The 27,708-nt window shown below is 29.8% G+C and overlaps 1 protein-coding gene across 1 annotated transcript; it reads left to right on the forward strand.

Moving 5' to 3' along the window:
* Positions 1 to 2,448: 2,448 nt before the first annotated feature.
* Positions 2,449 to 5,397, forward strand: LOC100572963. Its single transcript, XM_003244231.4, has 5 exons — positions 2,449 to 2,827; positions 2,934 to 3,058; positions 3,233 to 3,349; positions 3,504 to 3,628; positions 4,977 to 5,397. The coding sequence occupies exons 1-5, from the start codon at positions 2,782 to 2,784 to the stop codon at positions 5,263 to 5,265; spliced, it is 702 nt and encodes a 233-aa protein (XP_003244279.1). The 5' UTR covers positions 2,449 to 2,781; the 3' UTR covers positions 5,266 to 5,397.
* The last annotated feature ends 22,311 nt before the right edge of the window (positions 5,398 to 27,708 follow it).

The following is a 27,708-nucleotide window of genomic DNA, read 5'->3' on the forward strand; positions in this document are numbered from 1 at the left end:
TGCTAGGATCTGTCGGTGAAGTAAAAGACACCATGATATATATACATATATTGTGGTACCTATATATTTATGTATTTATATATTTATGTGTGCTTGGGTATAAAAAACTGTAAATGAAAAATCTCCCGCCGTTGAATATAATAAAATATAATGATTTGGATAATATATTATTTTCTAACCGATTCTCCAGTATCAAAAACTTAGTGGGGAGTTTTGAATACTTGAGGGATTATTATACGCCGTACATTCACTCAAATACAGGTTAATATTATAATAAAAATATAATAATGTACATGTATTTAACTTGATAGAATTATCGACATAATATTCTCCACGTCTGAAAGGGGGTTATCGCATTTAATCCTTTTGATCTTCACCGCGTCCAAAGTGTAGATATCTCAGAATATGGATTTATTTAATACTGTCTAATTAATATCGCACACCATCGCGTACCCGAGGCTCAAAATGAGAAATTCGGTTTCGGTGAGTGGAAAAAAAAAAAATAAGTAAAAAGCTAAAGAGAGTTAAAGAAAGAAGATGAAAAAAAAATAAGAAAGAAATACCTCGGTGTGGTCGGGATTGGAATTCAGTGCTTATATTAAAGAGAGGAGGGAAAACCGACAGCGGTGGCATCGAGTTCATTTTCCTCCGTTAAAAGAAAATGTTTGATGTGCCGGTTCTTTAGAAATCTCGAGTTGATAAGATATTACACTTTACACACACATGCGTGTATATGTGTGTTATGCTGTGTGTGTGTTTGTGTTATATAATAACGAGGAATGCTAAAAACCAAGGTTTTGAAAGAAGAAAAAATTCCCTCGCTTTTTTCGTATCGCTCGTGTTATAGCTATATGCCTGTATATTGCTTATTGTTTGAAGCTCAGTTGGGTGGACGTCAACATATTATAATAGTAACGATTCAAATGTCTGTGTCATTAAGTTTGCATATGACAATATATTATAATACAGTGTTTTTTAAGTATATAGGTACCTATTCTTAATTATTGTATATCTATACAATGGGATGATTTTAAAGGTAAAACACTCATTACGGCGAAAATTATAAAGAGTTTTGGAACTATATTTTTAGACAATTTTAAGTCATGATAAAACAACATTTTTGAAAAAAATTAATATTAAATTGTAAAAAATAAAATTTTCGCAAACATTTTGTTTTTTGTTTTGTTTTTCTTATTATTTAACTCCTGGAAACTTAGGCCATTGGGTGGTTTTTTTTAACTGTGGGGGAAGGTACTGTAGGTTAAACACGTATGTTTGTCAGTTTGGCAGATTTTTTAGTGGGCACCATCTACCAAGCCCGGGTTGGAAATGGCGGCACCTATCTCCGGACCGTGACTTGCCCGAAGAAAAGTGCCGCCCGTGGCCGAGGTTTTGAACCGGCGTCGGTGCGCGTCGCAACCAACGCCTTAGTCCACTCGGTCACTCCGTCCCCCCATTTTGTAATTAAATACTTCAGTATACAATTGTATTAATACTTTTTGAGAAAATGTGTGTTTACCTTTAAAATCATCACACTGTATAAGTAAACGGTTATTGCGGCCTAAACTATATTATATTGTGTACCTATCCCATAACATGATAAGCAAAGAGGCGTACTTAGGATTTGGTCAAGGGAGATATTAAATAATTCGTAAGGACATACGATAATGTGTTCATTATAGTGTATTAAAATTGAGTAAACAAAAGTTAATTTTTATTTTATATTATTTTTGTAATTTATAATTAAAATTGTAATTTTCTTTTTTTGATCAAGTTCATACATTGTTATTGTTAATATTAATATATTTTGTAATGAGCTGTGAATGGAAAACATTTAGAGTCCATTTAATTTACATTGATGGCACATATAAATATATATAATGGTATTGAATTGAAAATTTACTTTTTAATTATAGTGTTTAAATGGTTCATATAACCATAATTCGTTGTTTATATTAAGTAGTTCGTTGGTGTCTAGGTGGGTTACCAAGTAATGCAACTCCATTATATATGTATGTACAACAAAACCTCCTTATAAAAAAAAACTCCTCTTATAGGTGATAAGACAGAAATTTCCTTACAATGAAAAATAAAAACAGTCTGGTTAGCCTATATTCCGTATATTTTAGTATCACTATTCACTATAACGGAAAAATCAGTTGGCCCCGAGCGATTTCGTTATAAATAGATTTTAAACCAGGCATAAGAACCAGCCTTCAAAAGCCAGTTATCTGCTGAGTCCTTTAGGGTTTAGGTAGGTACTTAATATTTTATGTGATTTAATTAAAACATTTGTTGCATAAAAAAAGGGTGGGTGGTTTTGTTAACTGCATGTGATCTCAAAGCTCTTCAAATTCCTGTCAAATTCCATTGATGTGGTTTATTATATTTTGTAACATCTAGTGGTCTGGTATTATAAATTATATAGGTATATCTGATGAGAAATCAAACTAAGAATTCAAAATATTGTTTAAATATCGGCAACGATTTCCAACTACTTACAAAAATTTAATATTGTGTAAAAATATATATACTTTTTTTAATTATTATGTATCGTTGCATTTATATTTGAAAACTTTGAACTCATAACATTAATTTAATAAAATATTTAATTATGTCTAATCAAAAACTGTATCTGGCCTATTATTGATTAAATTCAATATAAATATTAATAACGATGTTATTGTAATTAGTTTGTAAAACAAACAAGAATCACAATCAACTTTCAGAAACTAAATCTTATATTAAGTATCAATTGAATAAAGTACGCCCAGACTCTTGATGAGACCGTTTTTTATGTTAATACATATTTTCTTTATCGTTACAAGTAAGACATTACGTCACGTTTGACTTTATTTTGTTGGAAGATTCAAACGATTCGAATCGCATAGGTATTATATTAAATACATTTTTTATATATTATTTTTTTTAAGTTGTCATGTCAATCAAGAATTTTTTTGAGTTATCGTTATTGAATAAAAACAAACTCACCTGCATGATTGAAGCTGATAAAATGGATTTATTGGAAAACATGAAGAAATTTGAAGAAATGTTGAAGGTACCACATACGCGCTTACTCACACTTAATATTATAATATAATATTATTATTTATAGGTAATTCGATTTATTATAATAGCTGTAGAATATAAGTCGGTGTGATGATTTCACTGCAGCGATTGTAATTATCTAATATCTATTATATATTTATAACTGTATTTTGTACTTCATTAGGATACATCGCAGATCGACAATTTTCTGTTGGAAAAACAAATCAATACATGTTTCGAATTGCAGTGCAAAATCGAAGATTATTCGGAAAAACTCCAAGAATTAGAGGACGATTACTCGGTATTTTTCTATGTCATTATTGTATTAGTCGCAGTGTTGAATACGATTGTTATGTTAGAAATACGAAACGTTTAGTATTTTATTTCTAACAATCGGACGTTCATACGTATAATAGGGACTTACACCTTAATATTTTTTTTCGTTGTGTAAAAAGGATTCACCAAACACTCTGATTGATTTTATTTCAAACATTCCTAACGTCGTGAACGATTTGGGACCCGAATCATTGGTTGTGGTTACGTCTGAGAAAGTCGGCATGCAGTACGTTCAATTATTACAGTAAGTACTTACATGCCAACACGTAAGATATTGTGTACCACACCTTTAAAGTTTTAAAATTTATTTAAATTTTTTTTAGATCTAACCAATCAGTGGTCAGGATTAAGCATTTATTTTTTTGTTAAATTAATAGAACTTTTCTGTAGATAGAGAAATTGAGAGAAATTTGAATCAAGAATTATTTTGAAAACAATTAGGTACCTAGGTAATCTGTGGGCATTGTCGAAGAAAAAAATAGTGTAAATTATACTCAATAGCTTTCCAGTCTATGATTTCTACACACTATATTATGTTCGAGATAAGGATAAATGTACTGTAAACAAACCCTAATCGGTTTTTTGAATTTTATATTCGTTTACAACATTTTTATAAAAAAAAAAACTGGGTAATAAATGAATATACGTAGATATTTTGAGTACTACCACTATTAATATCTTCATAGATGCCTAAACATAAGTTATAAGTAACTGACAAGATTCTTACTGCCTTGAGAAAACAACCTTAAATCATTGTGAAACTAAATAGCCCTGCATCTAAAATATTTAAATAATTGAGGGAATATCAAAGCGATACTATAAAATATGTATTATTATTGCCTAATGATTTTAATCACTTTGAATCTTTCACTCCTTCCCATCATATCATAGTAAGGAAATTGGCTTAAGAGCTAAGCACACGGTGTACGATATATAGGTACTACCTATCTAAACTATAAAGTATTCTTCAATAGTTCAACTCTTATATAGGTAGGTTTGTAATGATTTTTTTATATACCATACACCTGATTCTATATTAAAAGCTTAGTAACGCGTTGTACGACCAATATTATAGCGCCTAATATTGTTACACGTAGCATTATATTATATAGTGTTATTATACTTTTCAATATTCACTTTATAGGTAACATACTTTTCCAGTCAAGCCTTTAGGTAGATACAGTAAATATAATCATTAAAATAAATACTTCACTACTCCACGATTGATGTTATTCCGTGTTTACTATGCAGTGCATTTAATTATATTAAATCTACTGCAAAAATGTTGTCATTCAATGTTTCTGATCTTTAAATTACTTAGATCATACATGACTTTGGAGTATTTATAAAATACATTTATTCAAAGTCTCATTTTGTTTTTACGATTTTTCATTCTAACTTTTTTGTCAGTACCAAATTAGAATTGTTCTTCTCCGCTCAGCCAAATATAAACATAAGGCTTAAAAAACACTATTCATTCAACATTCGTGTGCAAAAACTTGACTTGTTTTTAAAATAATAACTGTCCCGGTAAACCATATTACTGTACTCACAAACATAATGCTCACTTCACTCTGGATTTCCACTTTCAGTGATTCAGTAATGAAGAACGTTATCATCACCACGATCAGAGCGTTGACGGCGGGCGAAGTGGATGTGACGCTGGGAAACGTGAAGACCGCGCTTCTGGATGGGTCCGAAGCAGAATACCGGAAGTTCGTAGGCAGCGAAGCCGTCCGGTTGGTCATAGCAGACCACGTGCCGGCTGAACGGCTGTTTCGCGTGTGGGGCGACGTTCACCGTGACCAGTGTTTCGCGACGATTAAAATGAATCCTATTGACGGCGATGGTAATGACGCCGAAAACAAGAATATATTATAATATCGTATAATAGCACATAAAAAAACCATGATGTTGTGTCGGTCGGTCGGGTGTGGTTGTTGCTGTTACTACTTTACTTTGTCTATACCTATATAATGTAATAATATATAATAAATATATACTTACAGTCAATAAATTAACAATCATTTTTCCGATTCAACCTTCATGTGGACTATTATGCATCCAAATGGTGATCACATACTATGATGTCCACACCAATAAATTTATCTTTGAGATCTAATCTATCTCTGTACCAATTTGCATCGCAATCGGATGAACGGTTAAAGAATGCATAAAGGACATAATAATTATGTTTTTTTTTTGTTTTTTAAATATTATACATATAAGATAGATATTATAATATTCACAACTGAGCATAGAACATTGCATCTGTGATAAAGTCTTAATATAACATTTTAATAACCCAGCCACCTAGGTATGAAACAGAATGAAACGTAAAAAACAAATTGATATATTGACTACGATTATTATTGCATATTATTATGATTATTATGAAGCAATGACCAATTTTATTATTGAATTTATTCAGAAAAGCTGGGCTTACTTAAAAGTGATCCAAAGTAACACTTATATCTATACTTAATAATATATTTTCTTTCCCATGATTTTGCGGTATTTTTCAAAACCTCAGGGATAGAGTTTTATATAAAGAAGCGTTATCTGTATTAAATATTCAATTGTTTTTACACATTTAAAAATATACTACACCTATTAATAGTTTCTAAGAAAAAAAAAATCAAAGGTAATTTAAGAAATCACGATAAATTCAAGTTCATCGTTTAATTCAAAATTGAAAAGTGATTTCAAAACTTATGATTTACAGTTAGAAAATCGTTTAATTCAAGCTTTTCTGCTTTGTTTAGATATAATAAATATTGAAGTTCAATTTCACTAAAAAATATCCATTAATATTATTATATACTTTAGTGTTATTATTGTATCAGCTTAATCACTCATAAACGTATATCAATTAACGGCGTGATTTATTTATATTTATTTACAAGTACGAGTAATTTGTCGTATGTTGAGTAAGTTTATATTAATGTTAATTTAAAACAAGATATTATAATAGTCTTCACATCCATTAACAAACGCAGTTACAAGAACTCGTTCTCGAGTCGTTAATACATAATACAATCATTCATTTCGAGAATAATGAGCACATTTTCCCTGTTAAATTAAAACGTTAGCATTTTCATTATCATACTATTAAGTATTAACCATAATATACAATTATATACATATTATATATTATGATATACTCAAGTGCTAGAAGTGCTATATCGCATCGGCTCGATAAATTCTCAATATTCTCAATAAAAATATATCGGTATATTACTCAGCGTTTATTTGATGTAGGTATAATGTAAATAGGTAGGTACGTGATGTAATTGAAAATAATAGTTTCATACATTCATATAGGATTTTATGAGGAACCTGCACTCGGCCACAGAAAATCCTGTGGCTTTTAAATCCTGTATTGTAACCTATACACTGCTATTTTTATCCCAAGTGCAGCGTCCCTGGTATATCTCTCCCCCCTATCACGACAGCGTCTATAGTCTGTACCTATTATACTCACTCAGATGTATGATATGTATACAATTCGGATATATATTATACATATTCGGATCGAGTACGTCATGCACTTGTACGTGTGTGTTTATTATATACTGGCCTATTGCGATTGTTCACTCAACAATTGCTCCAGCGAATAATCGAAATATGCCCTTCGTCCTAAGGGTCGGCCGCATCTGATATTATCATTATTATTATTATTATTATTATTATTATTATTATTATTATTATTATTATTATTAGTATAATATTCACAAACAACACACACACACCACACACACACACACACATGCTTTTTTGCATCAGTTGAATTTCCTATCCTCAGGCTGCTCACCGTCGCCGCCACCGCACCTTCTCGGTGAGATACGAAAAAAAATATACGTTACGGAACCGTCTAGTTTTAATGGCAAAAACGACCTGACGTCAGTCCGCGGGTTTTGGCAAAGTATGCAGTTTTTCAAACCGCCCTGTATCTCTCGCGAGACAACGAGGATCGACCCTATAACAATATAATATATTAGAGACTCTTTTATAGGAGCACATATCCCACCAGAGTAAAAAATTTAAGTTCAAACGCCATTAATCTTAGTATAATACCGCGACCGTCGTAGGTAAGGGTGTATTGTCTCAGCTTGGCCACGTGATTATTTATTATCCGAAAATATATTATATACCCTACCTACACGCTTGATAATAATAATAATCAGTGCTTGAATTGGAAAAAAAAGATTTGATGGGGTTTTAATAAATGGGTGTACCATAAGATTTAAATGTCTTATTGATTAGAATACAATTATTAGATGGGATAGGTGAGTTAACACATTTTTAAAAAGAAAAGGTACTCCTTTTGTGTTCTCCCATAATTCAAGTACTGAACTAATTACAGCATAATATAACACGTATAGGTACGTTATTTTTAAAAATATGCTTTTCACGCATAAGTAAGTCAACTATTTAAACTTATTTTCTTTAAAATGTTCATGGTATAACAAAATATGTATTATTGTGTTATTTTTATTTATTCGTAATATTAGTGAATATATTATTAAATAAATTACATTATAAGAATGGTTTTGCCCTATTTAATTCATTGATCAAATTCGATGCTAATATATTGTCGATTATTAGTTTTAATTATTAAATGTTATATTATTTTATGTTTAGGTTCTAGAGTAAAGTCTGTCCCCGAATATATTCAATAATAATAATAATAATGTGTAATACCTACTGAGTTAACAATCGTCGATCACGTCTTTTTTTTAGATTCTGAGCGGAGTGAGAAAGCTTGTGGGGTTTTTACAATGGTGTTTATTTATATATTATATTTTATTTTTATTTATTTATTTTTTTTTTATCCTGTATACAAAATGTCTACTAGAAGAAGTGCTTTGATTTCAACAGATAGTATCTTATCTTTTAGAAAATTAGATCAAGATGGTACTTTAGAGAGATCATTTTTCGATATTATCAAAAGTTTTTTAATAGAAACGAATAAAAATAAACATTTTAATTATTTTGTTGTAATTTATAATATTAATTCAACTTACAAGCTATAATAAATAATAACAATATAAAAAAGTGGGTAAATGAATGTCACTCTGCTGTACAGTAGGTTAAAAATGGGTCACTGTATAATGGATTGTGTTAAATTTGAATTCAATGATATCATATCATTGTATACGAAAAATGATTCTGAGCGAAGACCGTTTGTCAGTTTGGTTATTTGATATTGTTATTATATTTAATTATAGCCTGTAAGTTGAATTAATATTATAAATTACAAAAAAATTATTAAAATCGTTATTTTTATTCGTTTCTATGGTGATAAACAGAGCGTTAGAAATTAAAATCCCATTTTTAACGGTTTTTTGTAATTTTTCGATGGTTTTTCACGCGTCGTTAAATAACTACCTATTGAGAAAATCGAAAAATGATTTCTTTAAAGTACCATCTTATCTTGAGCCAATTTGCTTAAAGATAAGGTACTACATGTTGAAATAGAAGCACTATTTCTGGTAGAAATTTTGTATACAGGATAAAAAAAATAAACACCATTGTAAAACCATTAGATCCCTCGCTCTGCTCAGAATCTAATATCCATACTCACAAACCGTCTCCGCTCAGAATCGTTTTGTGTATATAATGATATTATATCATTGAATTCAAATTTAGTACAATCCATTATACAGTGACCCACTTTTAACCTACTGTACAGTAGAGCGACATCCACTTGCCCGCTTTTAATTTAATTATTATATTGTTTCTTCCATTAGGTACATAAATAGTACTTAGAGATATAATTTTATAAATAATATTAAAATAAGATTAAATATTTTAATTTTTAGAGCATATATTCATAATGATGGTTTTAATTTACGTTATTAGTTAATAAAGAATTTACATCAGTGAGATCGAATCTGAGGAAAAAGAAACGCCTAACCGCTTTAATTTGAATCAGCTTGATGAAAGAGCAGTGCAATTAATAAGTAAATGAGAGAAGTCACCATCTTCTGCTTTACAGTTTGGTAGAATACATGAAAGTCTTTAGTTTAACCCTAAATAAATTGAAAAAGTGTTTGGTTTGTCAATAGTGTATTATACAGCGAACGAGATTTGCTGAAAACACAAACTTTGGAATCCGTGGTTGTTACCTAATCATTATTAGAATACTCACTGTTTTAAACTGAATGTTACACAATCGAAAGTATAATGACAATAGAACGTAATTAATTGTTTTTTGTTCTGTTAAAAGAAACGTTATAACATTTTATTATACGCTTTTGGATAAATGTTGTAAAAGGTTACTCACAATAGCAATGTGGTTATTATATAATTTTATTAAAAAATTTCTTAACGAAGTTCTTACTGTGAACTATCACACTCTACTTATGTCAAAATGTAATAATATATAGGTTAAAATATATACTAATGTAAATAATAAATATAACGTAGCCATTCATTTGTATTTAATATTAGTAAAAATCATTATTTAGAGAACAACGAAAGTGGTAAGTATTTACATATTTAAAAATAAAATAAAATTGAACTTTAAATCAAATTAACAATGTATAAGATATTAATGTTTAGAAATTATTAAAGAGTTATAAAAGATAATTTTTATAAATACATATTTGAACTATTAAAGAATTGCACATAATAATTACACTAAATTCTTTAATAGTTCAACCAAAATTGGGATTTTTGACAACCACTATTAATAAATAAATTGTATACCAGCAAAAATTGACGAATCTATTAATTATTAGAATTTTAAGAAATATCCCCTAGTTTTCACTACATTTATTGGTACTGGACTATTAAGATGTGGTCGACTTACATATTATTATGTATGAAAATAATATCTGAAAAAAGTAAAATGTTCACTTACATTAAATGTTTGCTAATGGTCAGATGTTTAATGAATTTATAAGTGGTATGAAGAAATATAACACTTGACTTCTTTTATTCATTAACAGGACATCCGACTTATTGAATTTGTCTACCTAACGTACAACATTTGCGATGAGCAGAACTTATTTAGAGTTGTTAGCTTCCATTATTATAGTGAATTATTAAACTTAGTTATTTAACTTTATTGTAGGAACACTATCTGTGGTTATTTGTTAGTTTTTTTTACAACATTTTAATTTTTAGGCGATATAGTAGGTAATTACTATGAGTATGTAAAGTATTAAAAATTAAAATTTTTAATATTTTTTAATTAAATAATTTTAATTAAAATTTAAAAAAATGTTAGAAATTCGTTTAAAAGTTATTTTTTAAGATATTATAATTTTTAAGCGAATTTTTAACATTTTTTATTTTAATATTTAGGAAATTTAGGAATATATTACGTAGTATAATATTAAAAAACTCATAACTAGACCGGCAATAATTCTATTTGATATTATTATAATAATATATATTTTGTAATTTTTTTATTCACATTATTTACTCAATTATATTATTGATTAAAGGTTATAACTTATAACTAAATAAAAATTGTAATACTTATTTGATTATATTTTGTTCTTATAAAATAAATTGAATATTTTTATCAAATAATATATTTCATTATATTATTATTATAAACAGTGTGTTCACGGAAACAGGGAACACTTTATTACTCATTACCCTGTAAAGATTTTTCAATTCTGTTTGTGGGACGTTCAACAAGACTAATGGATCATAAATTCCTATAACTTAAAATTTTTTTAAATAGTGTATTTTGCGCATGCGTAATAAAACTTAATTTTTTTAAATGGTAACCCCTATTTTGAATATTATTTTTGGGTTGATCAATTTTTTTCAAATAATTTTGATCCATCAACTTGTATTCTAAACCCAAAATTGACGGAATTATAATTTACAGCTAGGTATAATTTTTAAAAATATTATTAAATTAAATTTTATTTTATTTTAATTGTACGTACCTATTGTTTATTTTTTACAACTATGATACAAATTATTATAAAAACGTGAACTTTTGGAAAATACCTATCATCAATTATTCGTTATTAAACTAATCATTGGATGGGCGAGTAATAATGATTGTAATAATAAGCAAGGACTGGCAACAAAGAGGAAGTGCTTGCAATGGTGACCTGCAAGGACTTGCAACATAGTGTAAGAACTTACAACAGCTAGAAAGTACTTGTAATGACGAAAAAGTACTTTGCAACAAGATGTATTATGTACTTGCAACAGGGAGCAAGGAAATTCAACCAGGTGCAAGAACTTGCAATGTCGAGTTAAGGACTTGAAACAACTATCAAGTACTTGCAGTGACGAACAAGTACTGGAAACAAAGAGGCAGTGCTCGCAATAACGATCAATGCCTTGCATAAGGCTTAATAACTTGTAACGCTGAGCAAGAATTTGCAACATCGGGCAAGAATTTGCAACAACGAGCAATTATAACTACTTGCTAGCTGTCGAAAGTTCTTGCACACTGCTGCAAGTATTGGCTCCCTGTTGCAAGTCATTGATCTTCATTACAAGCACTTGCTCGTTGTTTCAAGTCCTAATTCGCCATTGTAAGTTCTTGCACCAGGTTGAATGTCCTTGCTCCCTATTCCAAGTATACATAATGCATCCAGTTGCAAGTCATTGCTCGACGTTGCAAGTACTTGCTGGATGTTACAAGTCATTGCTAGCGGTTGCAAATTCTTGCTAGGTAGCTTTTGTATGTTTTTGAAACCGTTTACAAGTTCTTGCAGCTTGTTGTTTCAAGTTCTTATTCACCATTGCAAGTTTTTGCACCAGGTTGAATGTCCTTGCTCCCTATGACCCTATGGTAAGTACATAATGCATCCTGTTGCAAGTCTTTGCTCGCCCATACAATTATTGGCTTAATAACAAATGATGACTGATAGGTCTTTTCCAAAAGTTCATGTTTCTATAATAATTTTTATCATGGTAGTAAAAAGGAAACAATACGTAAAAATAGCGTACACTTAAAAAAAAATAAAATTTAATTTAATAATATTTTTAAAAATGACACCTAGCTGTAATTCCGTCAATTTTGGGTTTAGAATACAAGTTGATGGATCAAAATTACTTGTAAAAATCGATCAACCCAAAAATAATATTCAAAATAGGGGTTACCATTAAAAAAAAATGAAGTTGTATTGCGCATGCAAAAAATATACGAGTTAAAAGAAATTTCACTTATAGGAATTTTATGATCCATTAGTCTAGTTGAATATCCTAAAAACAGAATTGAAAAATATTAATAGGGTAATGAGTGATAAAGTGTTCCCTGTTTTCGTGAACACACTGTATATCATTATAATCTATAATATATATAAGAATATAACTTGATTTTGGAGAAGAAGGGAACCGGTTTGTTTGTTTATTTATTATTGTTATTATTATTATTATTATTAATTATTTATTTGTTTGCACTTGCATTTTTCCATTGAAAATATATATTATTCATTGAACAAATAATTTATTGTTACATTTTTTTTTACTTTATCTCGATTCTATAATAAAAAGAATATAATTTACCACTCCAGTGGTTGAATTCAAAATGTAGAATATATAATTTTCAGAAATTAACCATAACAATAACTACAATATTTAATTATTTTATATTATTTGTATAGCTGAAAAATAGTCATATGTTTTTTAATTAAATTATAAAAAAATAATTTCTTCCGGAGGAAGGTCGGGCAGCTAGTATTAAATATATCATTCACGGATGTTGTTCGTGTTTACATTATGCATTTGTGTGGAATATTTTAAATTATCCAATATATTCAAGAGTGTATACGAAAAAAAAAAGAAAAAGCACTAATCATATGTCATAAAATTATAATTTTATTTTAATGGTGTTTTTTTTATGATAAACCTGATTATATTTATTAAAAGGGGAGGAAATATTTATTCATATATTTTATTACAACTTAATTATTATTATATTTTTTTTTGAAAACCTTAACCACATAGGGTATGTACTTTATAACTTTGTATCTGTTCTTAGTCAAAATAATTCACATGATATATCCTATTTGTAATTTTTTGGGACTACTACAATTTTAGATTTTCAAATTGCCATACCTTATAATTTACAGTTCAAAACAAAGACATCTATATGAACAAATGATCCACTGACTCAACAATTTATAATCATAAATTATAAACCATAATCATGGATAAATTACCTAACCACACTTGATATAACTTACATAGCGTTTTAGATAAGCAATTGAGCTACAAATAAATTAATTTTTCAGTATAATGGAAAATGTTAGTTTTAATTAGTTTGGATATCTTTAAAGATCGATTATATAAAGCCAAAATCTGATAAACCTATCATTTATCAAAATAACAATAACTTCGAAGTATAATTATTATTTTCTTTATTGCTTAAAAGTTATTGGTTATTATAAAAAATAGGTATGTACTTAACTACTGAAGTGTACCTATGGTACAATTTTTATGATTAAAACAAAAGATTATAAAATTAAAAAGATTTTCACAATAATATATCGTATCCTATTAATATTATAAATGCAAAAGTCTGTTACTTTGTTGCTCTTTCACATAAAAACTACTGAATGGATTTTAATGAAACTTTACAATAATATAGATTATACATCAGAATAAGACATAGGCTATACAAATCATTCCCATAGGTTCTACCAGGGTATGTGCTCAAACAGGGAATTATATATTTACGGTGGAAATTTTCGTTTATAAATGGTCACCATGGGTTTTAATATTAAATTATTGGTTGCGTAAGGTGATAATAAAAAAAAAAACAATTAATCAATCACGGATTTTGTTTTATATTTTCTATTTTGTTTTCTTTCTGTGGTTTGAAAGTATAGCATTTAAGAATTATGCCACGAAAGCGTAAGTCTAATCTTTCAAGAAGCTCTAATAAAGCACGAAATATAAACGTTGCTAGATTAAACGAGACGTTTCCACAAGCCGAACTGAGAAGGCTTGAACAGGTAGATCTTGAGTCAACTTATAGGGCTGCTGCGGAGTCTGAAGCTAGCCGGATTCAAAAGGTGAATTACATATCGTATAAAAGAGATACAGAAACAGTTCATGCTGCTCTGAAAGGGCACAAAGGCGAAGACTACTATTTACAAGAAACACATGGGAGGTATTCGATAAAGGTTCATTTGAGTACGACAATAATATTGATTACGAAAGCCACAAGGTTATAAAAATAGAAACGATGAATGAACAATGCAGATTTTGCTTTGCTCTTAAATGGAAAGAAGAAGCTTCAGGCATGTGTTGTTTCGGGAGGAAAAGTAGCTATTCCTTCAATAGACGAGCCAATTGAACCTCTTAAAGAACTTTTTTCAAATGAAACAGAAGAGTCTCGCCGTTTTCTAAAAAACATAAGAAAATATAATACATGCTTCCATATGACATCTTTTGGAGCTGATAACATTGTGTAATTAATTATACAAAATAAAACATAATATTATAGTTAACACTTTCAATGGGCAACGAAGTGCACGGGATCAGCTAGTTATAGTAATATAGTCAAGTACACTTTTAAAAATGTTTTCTAGAAGAATAATAATAATAATTTAAATTATCCGTGTTCATTTATTCTGTATTAAACAATAAAGACATTTGATGTAAAATATTACTATATAGTATGATTTGATGGCGTCCAGTGAGTATCTACTTCAGAGATTCAAAGATACGAACTCAGGTTTTTTGTTCCAAGTGCACATTAAACAATTTAAATAAATCAGTTATCATAATATTATTAGTATAAATATTATTTTTTTTCCCACGATGTGAATACATATTTAGGAGTATGATAATCCTTAATAAGTCTGCGTAAGTATACAGATCTGTCGAGTTCGTATATCATAATATTATAATATAGGTTCACGTATATAGTTAAATAACAGGTAGGTACAGTAGAAAAGTCGCGAGGAACACGGAGGTAGGTATATATCAGGGGTGGCAAATTAATTTGACACTGCGTGCCAAAAATTACCATATTTTTTTAAATTTTATTTTCGAGTGTGCCATTAAATTATGTAAAATATATAATATTATATTGAGTTCACTATGTTGTCAACGTTTCTGACGAATCCACTAATCTAATCTTTTCTGAAAGACTTTAACGATACTGAAAAAGTACTAAAATTGTGAATAATTTTGATGATATTTATTATTAAAAATAAAAATATTATATAATATTGTACTATATACATATGAAATAAATATTTAAATTTTTGCGTGCCCTCAAAATGTTTCCGCGTGCCATGGGTTTGCCATTCCTGGTATATATTATTATACTCGTCTTAACGTCGACGGTCTCAAATCAGTGAGACATTAAAGGGTTTTACCTGCGCATTAAATACGCACGATAGCTAGTAAAATGTTAGAGGGTGTATCGAAAAAAATTGGTTTTCATTCACGCCCCATTGGACGACGGGGTATATTATCAAAACGATGTATGCGCGCCGAGCACACCTTTATGTATCATTATATTATGTTATATTGTGTCACGTGTATGATGTATAATCGTAATTGTGTGCACGTGGACTCGTCGTCGTAATAATAACAGTGTGCGCGAGCGGACTTTAACGCCGAGGCAGTTTAGACGTTGTTTTACAACCGTAGTAGTAGTTCTTTCCCCTGTTCCCACTGACTCGCTGGTAAGTCCCCGCCGAGGTACATCATTCTCGGGGTGAAATGATATTATTTTTATTTATATATATATGTATCATTTCCACAGCTACGCCGGCACACGCACACTGCACACAGGAAGAATAAAGGGGGTGCGACGGACCGAGGGTTTCATTAGACGACAACGACAGGATTTGACGGCCAACAATAACGTCGTAAAAACGTTGTTTGGCAGAGCTTAATGAAATTTTGCCGCCGACAATGTTTCATTTTTACGCAGATTCGCCCGACCCCGTTGTGCTTGTGCATACATGTTTATATGGCAGGGCCGATCGGGTAGATATAGGTATAGTAATATGGGGTAGTTGCAGCAGCGTACGCGAAACATACGTCCACGTTAATATTATACTCTATACACGGTTTGAGGGGGAGGGGTCAGAAAACAGGAAAGAAAAATAAAACGTGTCACCGGAGAATTACTATTGGGCTATTATGGAAGGTTAGGTTATTAGGCTTCGTGCCCCTTACACGTGAGTAAAAGTCCGTATGGCAAAACTACTATGCTTAGTACTGGCGCCCGTGTTATAAATTCATTAAACCATGTGACCATTGTCCATTTCACTATTAGATACGATTATTAATTATTTATTTCAGGAGGTATGATTTTAATTCTAGCGGACGCTGCATAAACTCTATTAAATAACATTTTTATATTGGTATAATACAACCTTAAAAAAAAAACATATTATGAATATAATATAATTACAGATCATGTAGGTACCTAATAAAATACTGGATGTATGTTTTGTTAACTGTTAGTATTTAGAGAACCTTATAAAATATTTCATTAATATACTTAGCCATCATTTATTACACTGCACTTATTGATAAGATTATAGTTGTATACCTTATAACATAACATATATAAGTCTTCGTCACTACGCTTTTGGTGGAGTCACTTTTCGTTGAACACCAGTTGTAAACCGTGTATATAGCCAGATGTTTTTGTCTGTACAACGTCGTAGGAAATTTCATCCAAAAAACGTTGTATACAATTCAAAATCTCATTGAAATTGATATCGTATTGTACGACCATACAGAATAATTTACGACTTTTGAACACGCCGATCCGGATTGGCGTTATTGATGGGTATGATATTACTATACTTTAGGTCATGGATAGAGCGTAAGCCGAACTCGAAAACCGTATATTATAATTGTACGCATGTCGATGGAAAAAATATAAGAAAAAGTTCGTTTGTGAAAAATGTTACAGGTATCTACGGTATCGTAGAACATGATATTATTATTATTATTTATCATGAGTATCATACGGGTTGCAGAGTGGAGTATAAATTTATAATATTATAATATAATTTTATAATAACGTAAAATAAACATAAAATATTATAACATTACACTCGACAATAATATATTATTCTATATAATTGAATAATTCGCGTTAGGTGTCGTTGTCGAATGCGCAGTGAACAAGACGTGACACATGTAGGTAATAACACGGAATAATGTAATATTATAATACAGCAGGCTGATGACTACGAAAAAATAAAATAATAATAATAATAATAAAACGAGAGTAGGTAGGTAGGTGTATGGTTAATAATATATTTTATACAACAACAACAACAACAACAACAAGTATAACAACACAACCAACGCGCAATATTGCGGCTAATAAGTAATATGTATAACACATTGTACACTTTCCCATCGGCTGCACTTTTGCCCATCCGATTAAAATTTGTCCGAAAAACGCGCAACGGTATATTATTATTATTATTATTATTATTATATTATTATTATCGTACTATAATCCGTGGCGGTCCGTCCGACAGCCCGTCGTTAATCGTAATAGTGGTTGTGGTCCGCGTTATAGATATAATATTAACAACGCGTACCCCAAATGTGTGTGGGTGTGTGTGGGTGCGGGTGGGTGTTTGGCCGACCGTTGCTAAGGGAGTTGTGGTGTAAAAAAATAAACCAGGCTCTGTATGATTGACGGCTTCGTAAAATATTCATCGTCGCAATTTGGGAAATAATGATAAATAAAAAAATAAACCCGACCGGGTGAATTGAATTCGAACGTATATAATGAAAATCGATGCCCGCGTAACAAGCGGTCTCTAAAACAAACTGAATATACATATATATACGACCAAAACACAACTGTCTATATGATATTATTATTATATTATATTGATTCGATTTTTGTTTGTTTTCGTTATTTATGTGAACGATAATAGACGCGAGTATAAAATATAAATACAAAAAAAAATAAAATAATAAACGGCGCCTCTGCCGAGTGCAGTTCACCGAAATGTTTCGTTTGAATATTATTCGTCTAAGAAATTTTCGCGTAGTTACTGCGACAATTATTCATAATTTGAACGTTTTAATGTTATTTATATTATAATTCATTTAGGAAGGCCAAGCGCTATACTCACGTTTCTTTGAAATTAGAAGAGCGCCCAGGAGAGTCGGAAGAATCGCAGTTAATGACGAATTGAGTTAAATAATAATAAAAAAAAAAAACGAAAAAAAAATAGCTGTCCCGTATTATATTACCGAAACTTTTCGTACGATTCATTCTCCGTATACCTAATATATAAATGTATAAATACTATGTATAAATAATATGTATAAATACAGTACTCATCGTCGTTGTGACTTCTCATTAACTCTTCAGTTGGCCGTTCAAAAGGTTTTTATTCAATTTGTGATATTATACCTATGGTATAAAGGTTGTCAAAATAAGCTTAGTGTTTAAAAATGAACACAAACAAATTTTTAGTATGTTAATATGTTAATATATAATGTTTCCTAGTTCCTTACTCTACATTGCACTATCTTAAGTATTTTATAATAATTAATATTACGATTTGAACCACAGATAATCATAATGGAAGCTATACAAATAAAAGTACTTTATTATAATAAGTGTTTGATATATTTTAAAAAATTATATGGAATAGTCTTTTTTTGTAACACTACTCGTTAGTTTTTCACGTTCATATAATTATTTTACAAACAATACATTGTAAGAGAAGTAATTCTATAAACGCAAGAGTGAGTGACGCTATTGTTATTAATTATTACTAAACAATGAACCATATTTAACGTGGAAGACAGTTTTGTTTTGTTTACTCAATATTATATTTTAATAATTTATTATATAATGTTTGAATGGGCATGGTGTTATTCCAATGAACTATAATATTATGACCAAGTTTTCTGTTTTCTAGTAGAAAACTAACAATAACATTATGGGCAAGCTCCAAGTACGACCTCGAAGAACCTTAAACAAGTTAAAAAGTTATGTCCAAAGTGTATTTTTTTTTCATTACTTCAAATTTAATTTTAGCTTGTTTTGAAATGCCCTATCTAACTGATTAACTTTTTGTTAGTTTTACAATTTGTTTTCATATTACCAAAACTACTTAGGAATGGTATATTTAATTACAATTATAAATCTGTTTTAAGTTTTTCTCTGGTTTAATAAAATAAAATATAATATAAAAAATTATTTTGTCTATCATCTAACGCAGTGGTTTCCAAGTCCCAACCTTTTATGAGCGTGATAAAATATGATATGAACATTTTAAATTGCGACCTTCAGAAAAAGTCACTATAAATGTAAACACAGTTCTCATATTTTATTAACTCAAAATTATAGTATAAAATAATAATAAATAGAAATTAAACATACTTACGAGTTACGAGTTTAACGATTATATTTTATATTAGTCATACGATTTTCTCCCTTGATCTTTTTTGTTATTTAATTATTTTAAGATGATATTTTGTTTGAATATTCTCAAAGATCATGTCAAAATAACATGTGAATTATGCATTCACGAACCACTGTAAAAACGTCGGCGACCCTAATTTGGGTCGTGGACTCAGGTGTGGAGACAGCGTAATTCTAACATCTTAATTTACATCTTAACTTTTACAATCTAATTTTAAACCAAATTATTGGCCTTTTAGATAGCTCTCAAATATTTATAATTATAATTCGTACTATATTGTATAGTATTATTGTAAAATCATGAATATTTGAAGTAAGAAATAAACTCTCGACAGCTGAAAACATAGTTTATATTATACATAAATATTTGAACGTGTATATTTTCGTACCTATACAATAAATATTGCTAGTAATATCATATAACTAATGGGCGATGCCACGATGCCATTTAGGCATACGATGTACAATTTAGGTAACAGTATAACACAATATGTATTATACGCAAAAAGTAGTATTATATGTCCTGTATGTAATTGGTATTATGAAACAGTTCAGCTACCCCAGTGTATACAATTTAATTAGTGTACTATGTAAATAGTTAAATATTTTAATAAAATATAAATTATCATTGGTCTCAACTTGAAATATGAAAAATGATTTTGGATTTTTGGTTCTCATAATTCAGTAAAATATATGATCACTGAGGTATAAACATATTTAGTATTTATGTACAGTATAAACATATTTAGCTTTAATTTGATGATTTTGGTGTTACCATATGAGAACGTTAAATTTTAATTAAATTTCAAATTACGTAGGTAGTTGAAATTTCAATAGAGGTTTGATGCAGATTTTCAATGTAATAGTAGCCAGTAGGTAATAAAATAACGTACTCTAATATACACGCAGGCTGCAATCAGAAAAAGAATTTAGCACTTTTCTATAACCTAACGATTGTATAATATATGTACCTATATTATATTTTAACGACTCAACATAATAAAACAAAAATATGAAAACAACAAAATAGTATCAAATAAAAATATAAAAATAACAGATTGAAATATCGAATCAGAGATAGGCTGATCACCAGTTGTTTATAGCTTCTCCTTTGTGTGCCAAAAGGTAGTTGAATAAATTATGAGTTGATTTTATGTTTTTAGTGAAAATAAAAATAAATAAATAAAACCAAGATTTTACACATATTGTTCAAAGTAATAAATATTTATGCATATTGACTTAGTATTAAATTGATAAGTTATTATATCCTAAATAATAATTTTCTTATATTAAATCGTTGTTCATTACATTTCACCTTGTAATTACTTCAAATGGCTAATACAGTGTTTACGTTAAAAGGATTTCAACTTAAAAACTTAAATAATAATTGTTTTTTATCAAAACCATACGAGTAAAAGGAATTTAAACATATTAATAATGAACTTTTAATGTATGAAATTAATACATTGAATCGTAGCTGTTTATTGTTCGAACATTAACGGTTTTAAAAGATTTTTACGATTATTTATTTTTGATTTATAAAATCAAAACCAAATAAGTAAACAAATTGTTTTAAAAAACGTAGCTTCAATAACATTTGTTTGAATAAATAAAATATAAACAACATTGATTTTGGTAAAAAATGTAAATTATAAAATGTCATAAATTTGTCAGTAGCTTATAAATAAAAATATATTTGCTAATTTACATATATCGGATGTATCTATGCTTAATTTTGATATGGATTAATACCGTATTATGAATACATTTTAAATTACCAATTAAATAGGTTGTTATAAAACCAATATTTATTTTGCAGAAACTATAAATAAAATGTACATGTAAATATGCAATATGTAATTTAAAAAAAGTCCAGAAAAAATCCTAGGTTAGTAGACAGTCGTTTAATTTAATAGTACTAATTATTGTCCTGTCTTGAACATTTAGTATGTATTGTAAATTATAAATTTAATAAATCTTAAAAAGTCTATGTTAGATACCAACCGACCACGAGCTTTGAAGGCAAACAATTAAAACTATTTAATAGTGCTTGATATCTAGGGTCTGATATATCAGTGATATCATATTGAATATATATATATGGAACTTCAGAATTTTTATATATGGAACAGCACTCACGAAAAACTAATTTATATACGCTAGATAATCTACTCATGTCTAATTATTACGAAAAAATAACACATTCAACAATATTTCTCCGCAAAATAATCTTTTCGACAATCTTGTTGATACGAGGAATTTAAAAGGCATATTATAGAACACATAATATACAAAATAGCATACATGTACGAGTACCGTCGTACAAGCGACGATGTAGGTACCTTTCCGCTATAAAAAGGTTATATTTTATAACTTTTTTAATTAATCTTGTCGCGTGGAAAACTTTTTTCTCTTATATATAGCAGTGCTATAATATTGTAGTTGTTGTATTATATCTTCTATGTACCTATATTATATTCTATTATACTTAAAACGGTACACGTATATCTTTGTACATATGTTGTCTATAACGAATGAAAAAAAGGTATTTTTCCAGCAACTTGTATAACTTTTACCTACTGTCATACAATGTACATTTATATAAATAATGTACTGATAGTTTATTATAGTATTATGCGCGTGCCTCTTCACATTGTGTACTGACATACTATCGTATATTTTTCATTATTATATTTTTCCTATTATTATACTGGAATATTTTTGAAAAAGGCTCATACATTTTAACCATTATACATTGGAGTGTACAAAGATTGTTTGAAATTATTAAAGGATATAGATAATAGAATAAGTTGGTGCAAAGAGACGTAAAAGATTTGAAGAACTCCCAAATGAAAGAAATATAATATATGAGCTTTTAAATTAATTCAAGGAAAAAAAGCTCAATATTTATTTGCGATATTAAATTCATCGTCTAAGAAAAAATTAATCTTATATTGTAATAATCTACGAAAGTCTTGACGATAATAATTATCAAACGAGTATCACATAAACGCAGTCGAAAAATAATGCTTAGCAATTGTTTTTCTTTGACTTTCATCTATATGTCTATACTTTTATCTATTGTTTTTATATATTCAAAATAATCTTTAGCGTTTTTCAATATATTTTATTTTATTTGGATAGTAGTAATAAAAGCTGGAAACGACATTGTTTTTAAATAGGTATAAAATATTATAGCAGTTAGTGGTAGTTATACTGCATACGCTGAATAACCCATGTGCCCGTGTGCCGTTTTTTATAGTAAATATGCTATGTAGGTGTATCTCGGTATGAATGTATCTCAGTTTTAATGTATCTCAGTTCATGGACAAATCGACGTCAATGTACCTAGCTTTGTGAAATAGTTCAACTTAGATGGGCAGCCACAAGTCACGGATAGGATTTAGCATATCGTTTATTTTTCAATATGGTTTAAACTTCTTACTCTTTAAAATTTCTGATATCTCTAAAAACCATCTCTGAGCTTTTTGTCAAAAATAATCGAGTAGCTTTGAGTATAATATAAGCTACAAAACAATATACATTTGGTTTTAATATATAGTTTGTTCGATCGAGGGTATGTAAACCCGACGATTTGATGCATGCTTGTACAGTTGTACACTTGTACCTGATCTACCAGAGTAACCAATGGCAAACAATTATAAACGAAAAAAAGCTTCCAATTACCACCGTGAATCTCAAATTCGTTTTTGAAGATCCTTGTTTGAGAAAATCTCTAAAATGCAAACTTGGGAAAATCCTTTCTTAGTAAAACTTTATGCGAAAGTACAGACTAAATTTCATACTCCAGCGGTTCCGGCTAGGCGATAATGAACCAGTCATTCAATCGGGACAAGTTATTTGATATAATCTAATATAGATTATTATTAAAAATATTTTCGTAATTTAAATACGCTTAAAAATTATTATTAGCTTTTCAGAACGGAGATATTTTCGAAATAATCAAAATATACAAAATATGTTAATATAATTTATTACAATTTAATATTATATTTGATTTGAAATAAATTCGATATAGAATAGGTACATGCTATCGCTCTGTCCGAAAATCGGTAAACAGGCGGACGGACATCTTAATTAATCTTCTGCCGGACCAATTTCGCGTATATCGTATAAACGCGCGTACCTATATATATTGCAGTGGAGCTTATCTCGATTAACCGTTCCTCTTGTTGTGCGTATATACACTACCTATATAATATATATATTGCGGGGTGACCGCACGTCACCACCCTCGACGAAAACGGATGCACGGAACTTATTTTCAACACTCGAAATGTTTCAACGTGTATATACTACCGCCATCGCCTGCAGCAGCATAGCTCGGGTGCGGTACTTGTTAAAAAAAAAAAAAAAAAAATACAACGCGAACAAAAAGATCTCCTTTCCGGTCGGATATTTATTAAGCTTTTTTCTGCTCTTCCTTTTATTTTTTTTTCGCATATACTTGTGTATAATGTATATACGAAATCTCGTGAATAGGACTCGTGATTGCGAGAGCGCATTGTTAAATAGTAGCTCCGTACCGCCACCACCACCGCCGCCGACGACGCAAAGTAACTAGAGAGGCTCTTTTCATTGTTCTCCCCATCTACGTGTACCTACCCTGAACTCCCCCGCTCCTCGTCGTGTCCCGGAGTCGTCCTTCTTTATAATTCCCGTCACCTCTCTTGTTCCCCTCTTGAACGTTGCCACGAATCGTCGAAAAACTTTAACGTTTTTCTTTAAAAAATTTTATTTTTTTTTTACTTTTCACCGCCGTCAAAACGACGAAGACTCGACGACATGTCATTTTCCCCGGGCGGTAAACGACGATACTATAATGTTATGTTTGTCGCTGAACTTCAAAGCCGATTCGAATTGCCACACTTTGTGTATAACGATACACTGCGGGGTATTGACTCGCGTATAGCTATATAATATTTTGTTATTACAACGTGGAAATTCGCTATGAGAGTTGAAAACTTTATGAGATACGACAAATATATCAGTATAGGTAATATAGGGGTAATATATATTTTTATAACGATTTGTAGTTCTATAACTGATTTTGACGAGGGATATTGTATTACGGTGTTTTCACCGATGTTATTTTTTTTTTTTTTGGGGGGGGGGCATTAATGGTATGGCTGTATGACATAAGCTCCAATCTTATATTATTTGCCTGTTATACCCAACATATTATGACATATAAGCACCAAAGGTGCAAAAATAACATATAATTTGCCCCGAAATGAATATATTATATAAGTAGTTATTTAAAAATCGCTATAATATACCTACATATAAATATAATTTTATAAAAAAAAATGTCAATAATAAATTATAATATATATACAAGTACCTAATTAATATAAATTTAATAAATAGGTTGATTTCAATTTTATAAAAAAATTACTAACAATATATGTTATAACACAAGACTGCTCACACGCAGTCATGTGACAATCTATTGCAATCAGATAGTAAATTTGTCGATTAAGATTAAACGTTTGGAGTCTTTAAACGATATGGTTCTAAATTTAATATCTGTTATTTAATATCTATTAACCGTGGCACACAGGTAGGTACCTAGGATTTTGGTGCTTTCGTACGACACGATTTTGGTGCTATAGTACTAGGTATACGACTTTTTTTTTCTTATTTCATTTTGGCGCTTATGTCTTCCACAGAATGGTATACGCCTAGAAGAATACATTTATTTGTTATTTGTTGGTGGAAGGAAGGGATAGAGTACCTAGTATTTGAAGATATCCGATAAAAATAAACCTTTCAAGTCTAAGAATGATTATTTAAAACGTGCGAAAAAACAAATATAATATTGGTTTATATCAGAAAATACTTAGACATCTAACATTTTCTAGGGATAAACAAACATTTTCAAAAATTAAAATGTCGAGAATTGCTTCATTTGTCGTTCAATGTAGAATGACCCTTTATATTACCATGTTATTGGTTATGATTCAATTTAAAAAAAATACAATTTTATTCAACGCGTAGTACTTTTGCCCATTATTTCCATCGTTGTAGCATGTTTCGAATGGAGTTTTAACAATTAAAAATAAGTCTAAAAATGCGTTGACGTTTCTCAAAGGGGTGTATAATTTACTGTACACGTTTAATTTATCCGTAAGTTCGTTCAAGTAATTTACGGTGACCATAAATCACGGAGAATTCGTTTTTGGGCATGCGGTCTCTTCTGTCTTGTTAAGACAACATAAATATCCCTGAAAATATTTACCTCCGACAAAGGGCGACAGTGATTTTTGGATTGATGTTGTGGGGAACGGGAGAAGTCGATTGAAGTCGAATACAATAGTTTTTCAGGTCGGATTCAATTTTAGAAGACAGTAAGACGGACGAAGACTGTGGTGAGGGTCCGGATTGGTCAATTGATGTTTTTTTGACATGGGTTCTCTGTTCAAATAACGTTTGGCACCCAAATCGAATTCACCAGTTCCCTTCAAGTACTCGTCGACGTCGCTCTCGTCGATAAACATATATGTAGGTAGGTACTATAATTAATATGTATTGCATTTAAGTGTCGTTGAACTATGACCGTTTACCGTCAGAGACGAATTTGTGCACACATCACAGTACTAGCACTTATAGTAAATAGGTAGTTGCTTGGTTAGTCCTTTTGAATCGGTTGTATTCATAGTACGACTGTTCGAGTAGGTATATTATAATGGTAAATGCGTAAGGCAATTTATAGTGAAACTTCGGGATTTGCATGCTTAATATTGTGTCAGTTGTGTCCACCGTGAATATTCCGTAACTATTGCAGTGGCGATTATAGAAATTTAATCTGCAAATATGTTTTGCCAAGATTCTAGTAGAAATAGTGTTTTTTATTTTTTATACAATTTACTATTTAGTAGTCCACAAACTATGAAATTAATTAAGTGCATACAATAATAAGGCCAAGTAGCTTCTCCTACTGTTATAGAGGTATTTGATATATTGTATAATACGGGTACCTATATTGACGTTTAATCAATTAAATCGAGTAAAATATATTAACCTGCAAGGTTAACCGTTTTGGAAGCACAAAATGTCAATTTTGACAATATTGAATGCAATAAACATAAATGTACTATCTATAGTATATTACTATATTTCGTATTAGACTCATAAATTATGTATAAGAACTAGGGACTTGGCGTGCTTCACTGCTTTTACTTATTTTATTTCTAGAACGAAATGTATTTCGTATTATTTATTAGGTGTAGGACGTAGGTATATTATTACTTTTATTTTCAGCTTATTTCTAATGGGGCGACAACGTGCGCTTATGTTAACCATAACATTTAAGATGCTAATAACGGAGATTTAAGAGCGCCGACCTCAATATAATTACGGCAGTGGAGGCAATAATAGCAATAATTATTATGGCTGTGGAGTTTTGAACCAAAAACGATTCCATTGTTATTCATACGTTGTGTACATAGCGATACACGTACAATTAACCGTACAACAAAACTACGTCGTTTTTATCTGTTACAGGGTAGTTGAATTACTACCCTGTAAAACAGGGTTTTTTTTTTCAATTAAAAACTCGTTCCAAACAAATGCTATGCCGATTCTGATCCTCGCGTACGTATATGAAAATAATAATAAATTACTGGTAAACGTGACCGGTGCAGCCCCAAATGATTTACTTCGCAAAGTACGCACGCACAAAATTTCCTACCGTAGATTATATTAGCGAAGAACGCCTAGCGTATATAAAATATCTCGGCAGAATAATTTTAAACGTTTCCGATGTTGTTTTTAAACGCTCTGTACATATTGTTTTAAAATTAAGAAGTTTATTAAACTCGAACATTTACGTCACATCAAAATAGTCGGTGTAGTTTTATTGTACAGTATATACAATAATATGGCCCTTTGACGTCAAAACGAGTACTGGAAGTGCAGGCTGGGTAGGGAAC

This window comes from Acyrthosiphon pisum, chromosome A2, assembly GCF_005508785.2.
Source record: "Acyrthosiphon pisum isolate AL4f chromosome A2, pea_aphid_22Mar2018_4r6ur, whole genome shotgun sequence".
In the NCBI taxonomy this organism is placed as follows: domain Eukaryota; kingdom Metazoa; phylum Arthropoda; class Insecta; order Hemiptera; family Aphididae; genus Acyrthosiphon; species Acyrthosiphon pisum.